The 17,637-nt window shown below is 37.3% G+C and overlaps 1 protein-coding gene and 1 pseudogene across 1 annotated transcript; both read right to left on the reverse strand.

The window, feature by feature from the left end:
- Positions 1 to 5,004: 5,004 nt before the first annotated feature.
- Positions 5,005 to 7,223, reverse strand: LOC108175022 (cytochrome P450 CYP749A22-like). Its single transcript, XM_017336790.3, has 5 exons — positions 6,900 to 7,223; positions 6,576 to 6,802; positions 6,261 to 6,493; positions 5,759 to 6,137; positions 5,005 to 5,667 (listed from the first exon to the last, which is right to left on the reverse strand). Exons 1-5 carry the CDS (start codon positions 7,180 to 7,182, stop codon positions 5,239 to 5,241), a joined length of 1,551 nt encoding a protein of 516 aa, XP_017192279.2. The 5' UTR covers positions 7,183 to 7,223; the 3' UTR covers positions 5,005 to 5,238.
- A 4,445-nt stretch (positions 7,224 to 11,668) lies between these two features.
- Positions 11,669 to 15,433, reverse strand: LOC139190711 (cytochrome P450 CYP749A22-like; annotated as a pseudogene).
- Positions 15,434 to 17,637: the final 2,204 nt, after the last annotated feature.

Here is a 17,637-nt window from a genome sequence, read left to right on the forward strand (position 1 = left end):
TGACTTATTAGAATGTTAGGCTGCCATCTGCCAGCTTTTCAAATTAATTCTTCAACAATAAAGTCATACAACCCCGCATCTGATAGTTTATTTCTTATGCCGGTCCCCAGTCCGAATAAAAAAGAAGGGAGAAGGCGTAAATTAGTTGACAACCATTACTCTATTCTTACATCGAATCTTAATAATACTGAATCTTTTTATTAAGATTCTTAGCTGGAATAGCTCATTTTACAAAGAGTAATGCCAAGTAAACAAAATTTGCGTCATTTAGTACTACGGTTTAATGATATTTCTCTTCATTTGTAAATGAGTGGTCTTAATTTCGATTCTAGTCAAAGGCGAGTTTGAACAACATTATTGCTAACCTATTAGGAGGCTAAACCCATCTTCTCCTCTTAAAGTAGATAATATCAATTGTTTAAAAAAAAATCTAAATTTGCAAACTAAATATAATAAACCTATTTCTAAAAGATAATTTGGAATGACCACTAACTATTGATTAATTGCACATCAACTTATTTCCTTCCTCCTCCCACAAATTAAAAAAAAAAAAGCCCTTCTCTGTCTGAAAATGCGGCCTTTATAGCTTCTGCAATTCCGGCGACTTCTCCTCCGCTACCTTTCCACTTCCTTTTCATCCCCATCAGAACGATGGTGATGGTGCAACTGGGTTGAAAACCCCATCGGGAGGAATGAATCCGAGAGAGAGAATGGTGGTGAATTGATCGATTCGATCACTGCAATTTCTGTGAGGAGGAGATTTGCAGATGGTAGCCTTGAATAATTGAATTCAAGCTCAACTTCTGCTATTAAACCCCCACACCAACTTAAAAAAAATTGTGAATTTTAATTGTAGGAGGAAGTTGTGGAATCTTGTGAATTTAAAAAAAAAAATTCTGACATTATGATCAGTTAGAGTTAATGAATGACAATAATAATGACAACGTGATATGTAACTCCAATAATTCAATATTGATATTCCAATTAAAATGAATTCGAAAATGAAGTGGTATATATTTATATTAATTTGTTTATTCGAGATCAACATCATCAGTTTCGTGCTTCTACGTAAAAGTAAAAGATATTCAACGTCCATTCAATAGAGAATTTTTTGTTGTGACGGGAACACGGATTGTACATTATGAGTTTCTCTGTAAGTGATGGGAAATTTTACTTAAGTTATAACTTTTTAACACACATATCTCACTATTTATATAGTGATACTTAGTGTACCATCTCGTGTACCAATCACACAGAAAAATCTCTCCATTCAATAAGGCTCTTCCTCGTTAGACATGAACAATACTTAGAGATAAACCAACTTATCGTTAGACAAGAAAAAACATGATTTGATTTGAGAGTCAACCTCGATTGTATCAGGTAATCTTGTCGACCAAGACCAGGACACACCAGTTCCAACAAGACCCCCAATGTATGGCCAGCTCAGGCAAACAACCAGCAATTGAAATTAGGTGCGCGCTGAGGACGGAACTCGAATGAAAGAAAAGACATAAGAAAAACTTAAACAAGTGGTACAGTGTAGAATTACAATTAATTGTATTAAAAATTGGAAAATAGTACAATGTATAGTGTCATATTAATGACTATTGAGGGACAAAATCGTACAATGCATAGGGTCATATTAATGACTATTGAGGGACAAATCTTACACTAGTTACAATTGAAAGTATCGTAATATTACGATTTAATGATATTTATCTTTACATGTAAATGAGAGGCCTTATGTTTAATTCTCATCAAATGCGAAGTTGAGCCACATTATTATGACAAGCCCTTGTAAGGCTTAACCTACTCATCTACTCTTTTAGTGTAAATATTATCATTTATTCAAAAAAACAAAATTACATTCCTATATTACATGCTACAATTACGAAAAATATTCAAGATTAATTAATTATTTTCTAACAATCATTCATTAATTGAAGCGGAAAATGTTTAATTATATGATAACATGCTAGAAGTCATAAGAAACCAACCGTAGGGCTCCCATTTCCTTTGGCACAGAACCCCTCCCCAAGTAACCTGCTTTCGCCGTCAACTCCTTCCTCTCTGGTTAGGGTTGGCAGGTAACCCCCTTCTCTTCCTCCTTGTCCTTCTCCTCTCTAGCTCACTACCCCTATTACACCCCACCCCTGTTTTTGTTTTAAAAATTATTTTGGGGTCTTATTTTGTGTGCCCCCGGCCCCAATCTCTCTTCATCATCTCTTTCTCTCTCTTTTCCCTAACTTTCTCCTCTTTACCTGTGCTCTCTCTTTGCATTTCTCCATTTGTCCGAGCACCACCCCTACACACCCATAACTACAAACGACGACAACACCACCCTCTAATCCAACTTTCTCTCCTTCTCACCACAGTGCAAACATTTCATCGATGAGTTATCGTTGTTTTCGAAGAAGGTAGGTCGAAACACCCTTCCATCTTTCTCCCTAGTAGTCTAGAAGGATTCATGGTTGTTATAATGTGATTTTGGTGAAGGTTTGGATATGAAAACACTTCAAGATGGCCTTTCCCAGTTTCCGGAGGACACCCGTGGCTTCCAGGTGGTTTTTCGGCCAACTCCGGGCACGATGACAAGAACCAAGGGTATATTTTCATTCCTTACCTTTGGGGCTTCAATTTGGTATATTAAATCGCATGCTTTGGTTAAGTTTTGAGCTCCATTGGAGCTCAAGGAATGTCCGGCCGAATTCCGGCCAAATGGGTTCGGCGACCCACAATTGGAACTCAGGCCTGGCTTTCAAGCCCCAAAACCCCTTTGAACTAGGCCTTTGGGCCTAGGACCTTTCAGCCCAAACTCTCCAACCCAACCTAAACCTTTTATTTTTATTTTGTTTATTTTGTTTTAAAACCCAAAGGAATAGGCTCGGCCGGGCCTTCAAGCCTAGCCCATTTGAGAACCCTAGTGAGAAAGGCCTTTGGGCCACTGAACCAGCCCAAGACCTGAGCTTTCAAGCCCAAACCTAATATAACCCAACCCTAAAACCCATTTTAAATTAGAAACCCGTAACCCATTAACCCACTATCCTAAGCCCAACCTACCTAAACCTAAACCTAACCCAAGTCCAAACCCTAAACCCTAACTGGCCCAAACCCTTTATGGGGAATATCCACTAGGGAATATTTCGTCAGGGAATATTCTTTGTGTTGACTTTTACGAAATTTAACCGAGACCTTACTTAGTGTAATTCGACATCTTGAATTCATTTCCGACGTTCGTTTTCCCAAATTCAATTGTTATAATAGAGTTTTATTAATTGGACCCTTTATGTACAATTATTTGTGACGATTCCATGTTCGATAGTTTGCGTGGCTCTTCGGCGGCTAAGTATCTGTGAGTGGACCCCTTCTAAAAATGAATGTTTTAATAGTATAAATGCATACAAGAAAATCATGATTTAATGATTATGTTTTATGAAACATTTTATGAGATAACATGCTTATTGAGGCTAGTTTGAATTATTACTATTTTTCCTATAACCCGTGTTCTTTATAGAATATTTGATGGACGATGATATGATATTTAGAACATGTTTTGAACACCTCTTTATAGTATAGATGATGGATGACTTTATACTATGAAGTTGCTTTTCAAATAAATGTATGTTCAATGGTTTTGTACTTACCTAGTGGTCCCAATTCCGTTACGGGGTGAGGGATATATTATGTCCTGGACGACGGTTACGGTGTTGGCATAGGGCCTGAAGATGGTTTTCCTCTAGCAATTAGCACAGAGACGGGGAGCTGGCTTGGGGCCTGGGGGTGATTTTCCTCTGGCAATTGGCATAGAGACGAGGAGCTGGCATGGGGCCTGGAGGGATATTGGACATTCACTAGTGATTATGATATATATGAGTTATGATTTGAGACATTGCACGACATGCTAGGTTTCGGAAAACCTATTTTTATCATGCTATATGAGTTTTCATAAAACCTGGGGATTAGTATGTTGATAACTTTTTTATTTTATATATATATATATATATCAACTTGGTCCACTCATGTTTGTTTTGCGCCATTTTCAGGACTTAGAATCGAGGCATACAATCCCGGCGTCAAGGCACTTCCGCATCAGCATCTTCGAATCCTCTCGGTGTAGGATCCATCCTTTGTTTCATTCAATTTTATATTATTTCTTTTAATCTTCTAATTAGTTGTATACTCTGAATACGTTCCTTAAATGCATATTCATTATTCTTTTATATTTATAAGTCTTATCTATCTCTTGTTCTCAGCTTTTGCACTCAATAAATGGTTTTCGTCACCCTCGAGTGTCAGCCAGCACGTGCCTATCCTGGTATTTGGGGAATATCGGGATCGGGGCGTGTCAACCCCTCCCTCGAAACCTCTTCCATCCCTCCAATCTGGTATTCCCCCCAACTTACTTATTCGCAACCCCTTTCTCTTCACTTCAATAAGTTTCTTAGTTTTGTTCTATTCCTTGTTTTTGATAACCCTCTTAATATCTAGTTTCCTTGAGCTTGTGTCAACCTCCCTGAGCTTGTCACAAATCTGGGCTTTTATGCCCATTTCTTTCTCCTTTGCTTCTCCTCGTTATTAGTTCTTCACCACCGACCTTTGCTACTCGGCCCATCGCTTGCCTCCCATTGGCCACGTATTTTGGTATTTGGTGGTTGTTAAAGTGTTTTAGCACTAATTGGTAAGATTATGGCGAGCGCTTTTTGCGCGGGTGGCTCACTCACCTCCATTTTCAGTTCATCCAGATTGTTTGTGGGTTTTTTTATTGGTGATGGCGGCGGGTTGGCGATGGTGGTGCAACTGTTGTGGCGGAGGCAACAATCTTTCAGATCTAAAGTTTTGTTTTTTGTGGGCTTGCTCTTTTTGAGCATTTATGTTGTATTTTCTTTTAGGCTATGTTTGTATTTGAACTACCTTTGGACTTTCTATTTCATATAATAGCTTTTTCAACTAATAAAAGTTTCTAATTTGGCAAAAAAAAAATCCGACTTAAAAGAAACAAAACTTAAAAAAAAGGAAACGGATGCCTTTTTTATTTATGTTGCAGTGCTCATATTAGGCTGCTTACAGTCCTGACGCCCTAGTGCAGAATTCATGGGCAGTTCACAAGGGAGTGTACAACTACTTTTATGACGTTCAAGATTTCTTTATTATACTTATTGTATTTATCAAAGGCACCAATGTGTGGGTACTTCAGATACCCCAAATGCAAGAACCATGAGAAACTCTGCTCTTCGCCGTTCAAAGCGAGTGTAAAATCACCTGAACTCCATGATATGGACGAACAGTAACATAATGCAAGGGCAAGTGGACGTAAGACGGGGAAAGGGTGAAGGAATAGCGTTGAAGAATCATCGACAGAGCAATCTTCGCTTCAGTTGTCGAGAAATTCAAGCCCACACAAGTTCGAGGTCCCAGTCCAAAGGGTATGAATGCACCTACATTATTGTTAGTTGCTTTTAAAACCCCTTCTGAGAATCTGTCTGGTTTGAAAAGGTGGACATCTTTCCCCCAGATTTGAGGATCATGGTGAAGTGCAATGGTCGAGATAACCAATTCAAGATTAGCAGGAACGATGAGCTTTCCCAGTTTCACTTCCTTTTCAACTTTCCTTGTAAGGTAAACCGGAGGGGTATATAGCCTCAAACACTCATTGATGATCATGTTCATCTGTATAGAAATGGAAAATTGATAACATAATCAATTTTCAAACATGTTGTAACAGAGCAAAGAAAAAAAAAAGAGTTCTTGATATTCTTACAGTTCTCATTTTGGCAATGCCGTCATGATTTGGAGTTTGTTTGCCAAATAATTGTATGACCTCCTTCCTTGCTTCCTCTTGCCAATCCGTATTAAGTGCCAGAAGAAAGACGGTCCAACCAAGTAAAGTATTAGTGGTTTCTTGTCCAGCAAAGTAAAACGTCTTGCACTCATCAATTAACTCATCCACCGAAATCCTCTGGTTGTCATCGGCACTCTGACAAGCCTTCAAAAGTAATCCAAGAAAATCACTTCCAAAATTGTCTTTTTCTTTGGTCCCTGCCTTGTTTTCTCTTTTCTTGACGATCTCTATTATGGTGGCGTGTACTTCTTTCTCGAGTTTATCTGATTCGATCTCATCGCTGGTTTTGAAGAACTTACTGCATTAAATGAAAAGACTACCCATGAGGACCGAAGTGATTGTCAACAAATCTTGTGGTGAATATTGAGTAGATCACCGTTGCATAGCAGATGGGCAAACGAAAAAGAATAATAGGGATTACCTGATGCCAGGAACTCTGACCTTGAAAGCATTTTTGAATAGTATGGAGCCTAACTTCATCAACATCTCAAAAATGTTCTTTCCTTCTATATAGCTGCTGCCAAATGCCGTTCTAGAAATGACTTCCGAAGTGAACAATCTAAACTCTTCATACACCTCAATCTCTTTTCCTTCAAAAAATTTCCACCTTTCTAGCATTGCCTCGGCACTAGCTACCATTTCCGGAATCATACTCTATTGAAACAATACCATCATGATATTAGCAGATTCACCTTCAGTTTATTACACTAAAGTACAAGCAACCTTGAAGACTTACTTTTAAAGTCTCTCCATGGAAGGCATGGGTGGCCAGTTTCCGCAATTTTCCCCATTTTTCAGCTTCGGTTGTTGTCACTAGGCCGTCTCCCAATAGCTTATTCACAAAGTTTGGGGTATCTGTTTTCGGATAAGCTCTATTTTTGTTATTCAGTATCTCTTTGCACAACTCGGGTTCCGTAATGACCAACTGAGCCTTAGAACCATGCCATTGAAGATAATTCTTCCCTGTAATTAGTATGTAAACAATGATCAAAATTTGTCACGGAATTAAGATTAAAAAACAATAGTAGTCAACCTAAAATCGCGAGAGTTCACTTGTCACCATATATCTTGATCCATGAGTGCGTGTGAGGTTGGACAACAGAAAGTATGTCGTGTGATAAAATCTGTGGCCTTCCCATGACTTCCTTTCTCATGTCAGAGATTTCTTTGGTGTTTCCATGGATAAGTCGGTAAGGAGGGCCTCGGATCCCCTGTGAAGCCATCAACTTCCGAATGCGAGTCGGAGTCCACCATATCTTGTGAAGGATCTTGATTAGCCCTAAGATAAGAAACAGACACAGAAAGCTTGGGAATATGATTACTAAACCTCCGAAAGAACCCATTTTTTCGTATTTCTTTTTGAGTTGGAGTCCGTCGTTCTGAAGTTTTTTCTGCTCTTTATATTGTAACACAAATTAACAAGATGCTGCTGATGGTATTTATCTAGTGAGTGTCACTTACTTATCTTGCTAGTTACTAAAATCCAAGGGGCAAACATCATCATCAATACATTGGCTTGAAACCTTAAGCTGCTATTTGTCGACTTTCGATATGTCACTTTGGAATTATCTCCTGAATTTGTCACCAAATACGTTTACCGTACTATTAATTTGTTTCCCTACCCTCTCTTTCACCACATTTTTCTAGTTTCCTTGATGAGCTTTCGCAAGCCTAAAATTTCTTCGTAAAATTAGTGTCTGTGTCCTTGTCACAGACTGCAGCTGGCATAACAAATTATGTCCATCGTTTTCTACGACTTTTGGATGGATATGGTTGTGACTTGTAATAAGTTGGCTTTTCTAAATTTTGAAAGACATGAACCTTAAGCTGCCATTTCTTGACTCCGCTGTGAAACTTCTATATCTACGGGACAAAAGTAGGTCGCTCAATGTCATGGGAAGTTAAAGGACCCTGCATGTGATTACAAGGAGTCGAACTTGGGGTGTTCGTCAGTTTTTAACTGATGAGATTCTGCGAATTCACGTCCGATCTAAACATGGATGTGCATAATATCTAAAGAATGAATGGACAAAATAAGAAAGAAATGCAGATAAAATTTATGAAAAAAAAAAGGGAAAAAGAGTGGGTTGGGTGGTGTTACTTGCTGCTTACACAGAAAAAAAAAAGGCTACAAGCCTTCAACTTTCCATTGTAGCACCCTTCACAGAAACCTGAAACCTACCTTCCTTCCTAGCCCTGAGAACTGGGTCTCTCCAAATTCTTCTTGTCAAATTTTGTGGTGTCTTCGGAGCTGTTTATTAGATTTGGGCTTGTATGGATTTACACTTGGGCTTAGCATCAGTTAGGCTTAGTTGCTGCTTTGGGTTGGGTGCAGAGTGAAGTCACCCATAGGCAAGCACTCTTAACTAACTGAGTATATTTAGGGGAGGAAATCGAACTGGGTGCATAGGTAAGTACTCTTAGGGTGCGTTTGGTACGTGGGACGGGACGGGACGGAACGGGACAAGGCGTTCCGTCCCGCGTTTGGTGCGCCAAAAATGGGTGGAACGGGCTGTTCCACGGGACAGATTTTGAGTGTTTTTGCGTTCCACCTCCCCCCTGGAACGGGTTTGTTCCACGTCTGTGGAACACAATGTTTTACCATTTTAAGACAAATATATCCCATGTCTTTTTCAAAAATTACACCTTCATTCCGTCCCGTCCTGTCCCGTCCCGTCCTGTTCCGTTCCGTCCCGTCCCGTCCCGTCTGCGTACCAAACGCACCCTTAGCTAACTGAGTCACTTGAAAGTGAGAGGTCCTAAGTTCGATTCTCGTCAAAGACAAGTTTAAACCATATTATTACTAGCTAATTGTGAAGCTAAGCTCACACTTCCCTCTTAGTGTAAATAATATCGTTTGTTAAAATTAAAAAAAAAAAAAAAAAAACACTAACTGAGTCACAAATCTCTGTCCACCGTTTCTTATGTTGTAAAATGTGTCATTTTATATAAATAAATGAATCAAGCAAATGTGTACATAAATCATTGTTATGTCATTTGCCATTTATGGGCCCGTTTGAGTCTTTTTATTTTTATTTTTTATGAAGCACTTGTGCTCATAAGCGTTTTATCTAGAAGTGTTTTTATAAGAAATGCATTGAACTTTTTTATTAAAAATTTAAGTACATTCGAAAAAAGAAAAAAAAAACAATTGTGAAAACTTTATAAAGAAGCATAACAAAGTACTACTTGAGAAAATGCTTCAATGATTTAAAAACATTTAAGTTTTTCTGTCAAATACATTAATGTTTTTATTTATCAGATTGCACTACTAGTCCATCCAAAGGCAATCTTGAACATATTTTTTTTTTTAGAGGTAGTGCTATCAACACATTCATTTTTACTTCTCACATAATCTTCTCAAATTTCAGCCGTCAAATCGAATAATTTGAACAAGATCATGACAAAAAATTAACAAGGAAGTGAAGAAGATAAAAATGAGTGTGTGAATAACACTATTTTTTTTATAATTATTGGTAAGAAAAAGGCATTTCAAAGGAGGAGTCTTTGTATTACGTGTTCAAGCTTCGTATTATGCATTTCTTGTTGGGAAATGGCAGACTTTAACTTTTAATACTACCGTCCTTTATTATCCTTCATTTTCAAGCTTTGACTTCATGTTCCAACGTACTCTAACACTTCCGATGCTTGAATTAATCTTCCCAGAATCAAATCTTTAAATTAGTGCATTATATATATGGCCATGCACCCTTCATGCAAGTCATAAAATCAACAAAAGGCAAAAGAAAAGTAAAAGCAGTTTGTACTAGAAAATGGGAGGCAGCAAGGGCTCTGGAGGGAATCAAAATGCTGGGTCTGGGGGGGGTAACAAATCCTCCGGTGGAGCAACTGGTGGCAGTGGCGGTGGCGGTGGCGGAGGAGCCAAAGCAGCGGGAGGGACGGGGGCTTCTATGAAAGCGCCAGGAAGAGATTATACGATCTCGAGAGACAGCTTTGAGAGTAACCCTGCTGCCTACTTCAAAGATCTGCGCAAATAAAAAAATCTACTATTTCTCACTAATGGCTGAGACATTAGGACTTATATATGATAAATAAGGAGCAGTAGTAATTAGTACTGTGCTTCTGTTGAACTGCTTATCCATATGTATTCTCCCTACCTATCCTAATGCAGTTACTAGTTACATATTATGTTTAAGCTTTGTGTCTTTAATTAAGTATAGTTTACCATTGATGATACACAGCGGTTACTCTAAAGTCTAAACACATACCAATGAGTTCGATAGCTAGAAAAAGTTGAAATGATAACGGATAGACACAATTTCATTAGTTGCACTGAATAGCAAATCCGAAAGGCATCAATTTCCCGGCAATGCCAGCCTTCACAGTTCAAAGTGAATGTAGCATTACCTGAATTCTATGTTGTGGCCGCAGTGTCAAATAAAGAAAGGGCAAGTGGACATAACCTGGGGAAAGAGTGAAGGAGTAGCATTGTAGAATCATCGACAGAGCAATCTTTGCTTCGATGGTTGCAAGGTTCAACTCCACACAGCTTTGAGGTCCCAGACGAAAGGGTATGAAAGTGCTTATGTTATTGTTAGTAGCTTTAGCGATCCCTTCTGCGAATCTCTCCGGTTTGAAAAGTTGCTTGTCTTCTCCCCAAATTCGAGCATCGTGCTGAAATGCTAGATTTGAGAAAACCAATTCCACATTAGGTGGCACAATAACATTCCCCTGTCTAGGCACACTGACATTCCCCAGTATAATTTCCCTATCAACTCTCCTTAATAAGGAATCAAGAGGGGGATATAACCTGTGAGACTTATAGAAAATCATACTCGTCTGCATGAATAAAAAAGAAAAACAGATTCCCAAATTAGAATCTCTAATCTCAACTGAAAACATGTTTCCAACACCCCCTTTCTTACTATTTTCAGTTTGGAAAAGTTATCAGGATTTGGGGTTTGTTAGCCAAATCATTCCATCACCCCCTTTCTTGATTCCTCTTGCCAATCCGTATGGAGTGCCAGAAGAAACAGAGTCCAAGCAAACAAAGTATTAATGGTTTCTTGTCCAGCAAAGTAAAACGTCTTGCACTCATCCACCGAAACCATCTGGTTTTCAATTTCATCGTGAGTTCAAAAGTAATCCGTGAAAATCACTCCCGAAACTCTTGTTTTCTCCTGTCATTGCCTTCTTTTCTCGTTTCTTGACAATCTCTGTTATGGAGGCATGTACTTCTTTCTCTAGTTTGTCCAATTCGATCTCATCGTTGGTTTTGAAAAGCTTACTGATGCCAGGAACAGACTGGGAAAGAATTTTTTAATTTATACTTTAATCCCATCTAATAATTTGTATGTAACTTAGAGATTTTTTTATTTGATTTTTGTTGTTTTCATGTTGGCCACCCATATTTTGAATCCTGGTTCCGCCCCTGACCATAGCTTGTGAAAGATGTTGATGAGAATTAAGACAAGAAGCACACACAGAAAGCTTTAAAAAATGACTACTGGGCCTCCCAAAGAAGCCATTTTTCGTGTGCTTCTCTTTGGCCATCTCCCTTAAAAAATACTCGTCTTTTTTTATTCTTTTGTTTTCCGGTCGGCACAGAGGCATCATATTTCAACTAATGTATAATATTCAACACGGTGCAATAACATTGAACCCCAAAATCTATCTATGTTAATGGAACTACCGTCACCTCTAGTTTGTATTGATTTTAGCCGTGCCCGGAAGTAGCATAACCTTGTGCTGCCATGTTAACTTATCAATTACGGTACATATTACGGCGTACGCCAAACAAAAAGAAAAACTTTGCTCGGATTATCCAAAAAATTCTGACAAACGAAAGAGAACAATAATTGGAAAGAAAAAAAAAAAACTGCTTATAGCTTAAGCCATCATATAATAGAAACGTGTATGGCTGAATATTTGAAGGGTTTACAATATATAGGCACACATACCGTATTTCATAAGGAAACTAATTAGAAAAGATAAGGAAACTAATTACAAAGGACTACTATCAATTACAAATCCTAATCTTACCAAATATTCTCCTAGAATATTTATAATAAAGACTGACGTCAACACATATCATAAGGCTACAATTTCTAGGTACTCCATACTACCAACCAAGTGCAAGATATTTGGCAATTCTGGTCTTCGGAGTTCAAAGTGAGTGTAGCATTACCTGAATTCCACGTTTCGGACGGACTGTAAGATAATGAAAGGGTAGGTGGACATAACCCGGGGAAAGGGTGAAGGAGTATCGCTGTAGAATCATTGACAAAGCAATCTTTGCTTCTATATTTGTAAAATTCATGCCCACGCAGCTTCGAAGACCCAATCCAAACGGTATGAAAGCGCCTACATTGTTGTCAGTTGCTTTAGCAACCCCTTCAGAGAATCTCTCGGGTTTGAAAAGTTGCAGGTCTTCTCCCCATATTTGAGGATCATGGTGAAGTGCTAGATTTGGGACAATCAGTTCGAGATTTGCGGGCACAATGACTTTTCCAAGTTCAACTTCCCTTTCGGTTTTCCTTATAATAGTAGCAACAGGAGAATATAACCTTAGAGACTCATTGATCACCATACTCATCTGCATGAAAATGAAAAGTATATAACAAATCAGAGTTTAAAACTTAACCGACAAGCTCATTATGATTGAGTTCTCGGATTTCTTACCGTTTTCAGTTTGGCAATTCCATCAGCATTCGGAGTGTGTTTGCCAAATAAATCCACAACCTCCTTTCTCACTTCTTCTTGCCAATCCGTGTGGAGCGCCAAAAGAAAGACAGTCCAAGCAAGCAAAGCATTAGTGGTTTCTTGTGCAACAAGGTAAAACTCCTTGCATAGTTCAAATAATTCATCCGCCGATATCCTCTGGTCGTCATTCGTATCATGATAAGCCTTTAAAAGTAATCCAAGAAAATCACTCCCAAAGCTGCCTTCTCTTCTCTTCTCTTAACAATCTCCATTATGGAGACGCGCAGTCCTTTCTCTAGCTTGTCTGCTTCGATCTCATCACTGGTTTTGAAAAACTTACTGCAACATTAAATGAAAGAATAAAGTTTAGCTATGTTTGGAGATGTCAAATTTTTATTTTTTTATTTTCTTTTGAACAAAAGGAGATGTCAAATTTTAAAAATAAAATTTAAATTTGATATCTTATGTGGCACTTTGATATCTTTTAAAGTTTTGTTTTCCACCCAATATGTTAAATTTTAAACGTAAAATAAAATTTCATATTTATTTCCTTTGCATTGGTAATGAAAGAAAATGAATTAAAGGGTATAAAATATTTAAACATTGCATTGGTCATGAAAGTAATGAAAAGAAATTAAAAGGCAAGACTTTTAACTAATAAAAAAAATTAATAAAAAGCATTTAATAATTAATTAATTTTTTTTTGAAGTTGCCGTCAAATTTGGCAGCAAATGAAAGAAATACCATTTCATATCATGTCACATCAGATTTACCTTCTCGATTAAAAAAAATTGCTACTGCTTTTTCTTTTTTTTTTACCGTTATTATTTGTTAAGATATTTCGACAGAGATGCTCTAAGAAAAAGAAGTAATAGTCCACAACTCCACTGCTGCGCCAACAGATATGTGGAAAAAATTACCATGATAGAGAAGTATGATTCTATGCATAACAAGCCGAATGAGTCAGCTTCAGCTACATAGTGAAATCAAATTGAGCATGTTTCACATCCCTTCTTGTAATCAGAATTTTTTTTTTCTTTTACAGGAAGTTACCTGAATACGGGAACCCTGATTGTGAGAGAATTTTTGAACACTAAGACGCCTAACTTCGCCAGCGTCTCGAAAATGGTCTTTCCTTCGATATAATTGCTGCCGAATGCTGTTCTGGAGATCACTTCCGAACTGAACAACCTAAACTCTTGAAAAACCTCAATCTCTTTTCCTTCATAACTTTTCCACTTCTCCAGCATTGTCTCAGTACTAGCTACCATTGCTGGAGTCATACTCTAGTAAAACAACACAATCATTCTGTTAGCAGATTTACCTACAACTTGCATGAAAGTGTTGGAATTATTAGATCGACAGGTCCGGTAGCCCACTCTAACGATACCGATAATATCGTATTTACCACCTGCCTCATCCGTTAGTTAGGTATGAGATTTTATCACAAAAGCTTCGGTATTATTTAGAGTCGAGTAATCCTATTTAAGGTCATTATTTTTTATTTTCCGCGGGATAGCCAACATGCCACCTCATGTGGAACCTCATTTAGTGGTTCACACGTAGAGATTCACACATCGGTAATTGAAACTCAGAGATCGACTCCGATGGAATCTAAACTTGTTTTCAATCTTTCCAAGAAGTGTTTCTTAAGAACTCAGAGGCTACTATATGTTAAGAGTCTAGGTTTGTTACCAAGCTCACACTTTGTGACAAGCCTTTTGGCTTGCACGAGCCCGTATCTAGGGCTTTAATATCATGTTGAAATTTTTAAATCGACGGGCCCGGAGGTCCCATTCTAACGATATCTATACTTGCCCTAACTTGGTAATTATCACCTATCAAATCCGTCAAATGTGTAATTTTATCATAAAAAATCTCGATATTAGTTAGAGTAGGATAATCCTATTTAAAGTCATTATTTTTTACTTCCGCGACCGATGTAGGATAGCTAAAAGAAAGCAGCTGTAACCGTAAAAACTTACTTTTAAGCTCTCTCCATGGAAAGCATGGGTAGCCAGCTTTCGCAATTTCGCCCAATTTTCAGGTTTAGTTGTTGTCAGAAGGCCATCTCCGAATAGCTTCTTGTCAAAGTAAGGGGTCTCTATTTTCGGATAAGCTCTATCTTTGTTGTTCAATATCTCTTTGCATAATTCAGGGTCCGTAACGATCAACTGAGCCTTAGAACCATGCCATTGAAGATAATTCTTACCTGTAAATTAGCATGCTAAAGATGACCAAATTTATCTTGATCGAAACTACGATTTAAAAAAGTAGTTAACTAATCAAGATCATTTGTTACCGTATATCTGAGTCCAAGAGTGAATGTGAGGTTGAACTACAGAAAATACGTCGTGTGATAAATTTTTCGGCCTGCTCATTGCTTCCTTGATCATGTCGGTGATTTCTTTCGTGTTTCCATGGATAAGTCTGTAAGGAGGGCCTGTGATCCCCTGCAAAGCCATCAGCTTCTGCAATCGAGTCGGAGTCCACCATAGCTTATGAAAGATCTTGATGAGGAGTAAGACAAGGAACACACACAGAAAGCTTGGAAGAATGACTAATTGTCCTCCCAAAGCACTCATCATCTTTGTTAACTGGGTTTTCAATCAGCAGACCATAGTTTGTAAAGTGTTCTTGCTCTTTAATCTGTACTGTTAACCAGAGCCGGCTTTTAAGGGCTGTGACAGGCAAGGATGAAAAAATCGATAATATCGGCGAAATATCGCCGATATTATCGTTTTTTTGAAGTTCCGAAATTTTTTTAACTATCCAATCTATTTTCGTCAAAATATCACGATATTATCGATAATATCGCGATATTTTCGAAATTATCGACAATATCGCGATATTTTATTAAAAAAATACTTAAATATGTTGAAAAAACTCAACACATAATTAACTTGATCATGGCCCAAAGGCCAAACAAGTTTTGGTTATCTCATTAGGGGAGTGTGAGTTTTATAGGAAAAATTCATTGCTCACTTCCTTGCATGGGCGATGTGGGACTCGCCCAATGGGGAAAAAATCAAAATTTCGGCCGAAATTTTACACCCACTTTAAACGGCCATAACTTTGTCAAAACTCAACGAAATCAAGCAAGACAAAAACGAAAGTTGTAGCCCTCGAAGAGACGAAGAGAATGGTACCTCACACTATGTCTGAATCGTAGTGGTTTGGCCGGAAAATGCCTCGAAAGTCACTGAGGTGGCTGAGGTCGTCGGAAACTGGGTAAGATTCAAATGAGTATAACTTTTTCAATACGCAACGAAATTGAGTGAAACAAAAAGAAAAGTTGTAGCCCTCGAAGAGACGAAGAGAATGGTACCTCACACGATGTCTGAATCGTAGTGTTTTGGCCGGAAAATTCCTCGAAAGTCACTGAGGTCGCTGAGGTCGTCGGAAACTGGGTAAGATTCAAATGAGTATAACTTTTTTAATACGCAACTAAATTGAGTAAAACAAAAAGGAAAGTTGTAGCCCTCGAAGAGACGAAGAGAATGGTACCTCACACGACGTCTGACTCGTTGTGGTTTGGCCGGAAATTGCCTCGAAATCTACTGAGGTCGCCGGAAACTGGGTAAGATTCAAATGAGTATAACTTTTTCAATACGCAACGAAATTGAGTGAAACAAAAAGGAAAGTTGTAGCCCTCGAAGAGACGAAGAGATTGATACCTTGCACGTCAGCCAAAATTCAATTGACACACTCCTAACTTCCAAAATTCAATACTTTTACTTTATATCAAGTTGAAAAAACATAATCGGCATCCAAATTAAAGTTTAATCTTATTCAATGTATTGATTTTCAATCGTTAATTGATATACTATAATTTGGAACTTCAACGCCTAGACGCATGCTTATGTGTAAGAAATTTAAATTGTCAAATTCGGCACATTATTCTTCATCATTTTATTCACTTCCCTTTTTTTTTTTTAATATCCTAAATAAAACCTCCAAATATTGTACTAATTAATTATATATAAATGATTATGGTGTGTTTAAACTTCTTTCATTAATTACTACATATTTTCTACACTCACAATGTTTGTCAGCTCGCTATATAATCAACTTAAATCAGTTAAATCCATCATGCAATGCATTTCCTTCCAATTTTTTGTGATAAACTAATAGATAATTGACTAAATAAACATCCTACAAAGTTTCATTAAAAATTTCCAAGTTTTTCTTACAATTTCCGTGGTTTCCATGTAATTTTTATCGATATCGATATTATCCCGATATTTCCATCGATATTTCCGTGTTTTCGGACTACCGATATTTCCGATATTACCGATATTTTCTTCCTTGGTGACAGGTTACACTGCACAGGGTTCAAAAATTTGGGGTCCCAAAAAATAATTTTTTATTGAATATAGTAATATATAAAATAATATTATATAAAAATAATATATAAAAATATTAATCAAACCAAAAAAATATATATATAAAAATCTAATGGGACCAAAAGCCATCAGATACGTGCCCCGCAAAAATAATTTTTTGCTGAATATAATAATATACAAAATAATATTATATAAAAATACTAATCCAATCAAGAAATATGTATATAAAAATCTGATGGCTGATTCCGAACAGTGCCGCTGAGTCCCATCACTGTTGCTTCCTACTTTTCTTTTCTCACGCTCAAATCCCATCGCTGCTCTCATTTTTCTTCGGACAAGGATTGTCCCTCTAATTTTCCATGCCCTTCTATGCTTTTTTATTTGTGTAGTCACTGTTAAGTCACGTTAATATTTTATATTACTATTTATTTTTATTTTATTATCTTTATAAAAAATAATATAAAATATTAACGTGGCTTAACCGTGACCACATAAAATAGGAAGGCATAAAAGGGCATGAAAAATTAAAGGGCAGATAATCATTGTCCTTTTTCTTCTTTCACAATTCACACCACAGTTCCAGTTCCAGACTCCAGTGTCAGAATTCCCATCACTCCCGCTGCAATCTACTTTACTTCTCTCTTCCTATTGTTCTCTTTTTCCACAAATTAGTAAATCCTAATTTATAAATTCATGAAATTGAAGAGAAATTTTCGAATATGAAGACAATTCAATTGATCATAATGATATAGATTTCGATTAAAGTTAGATATTTACTAATTTAAGTAT

The sequence above is a fragment of the Malus domestica genome, chromosome 13 (assembly GCF_042453785.1).
Source record: "Malus domestica chromosome 13, GDT2T_hap1".
NCBI classification, from domain to species: domain Eukaryota; kingdom Viridiplantae; phylum Streptophyta; class Magnoliopsida; order Rosales; family Rosaceae; genus Malus; species Malus domestica.

Bases quoted from the DNA above. Each gene is read 5' to 3' on its own strand.
- LOC108175022 (XM_017336790.3), bottom strand. From the start codon at position 7,182: ATGGGTTCTTTCGGAGGTTTAGTAATCATATTCCCAAGCTTTCTGTGT. The intron at 6,494-6,575 runs GTAAGTCTTCAA...TTGTTTCAATAG, and splicing joins TCCATGGAGAGACTTTAAAA to AGTATGATTCCGGAAATGGT. The intron at 5,668-5,758 runs GTAAGAATATCA...ATTTCTATACAG, and splicing joins GCATTGCCAAAATGAGAACT to ATGAACATGATCATCAATGA.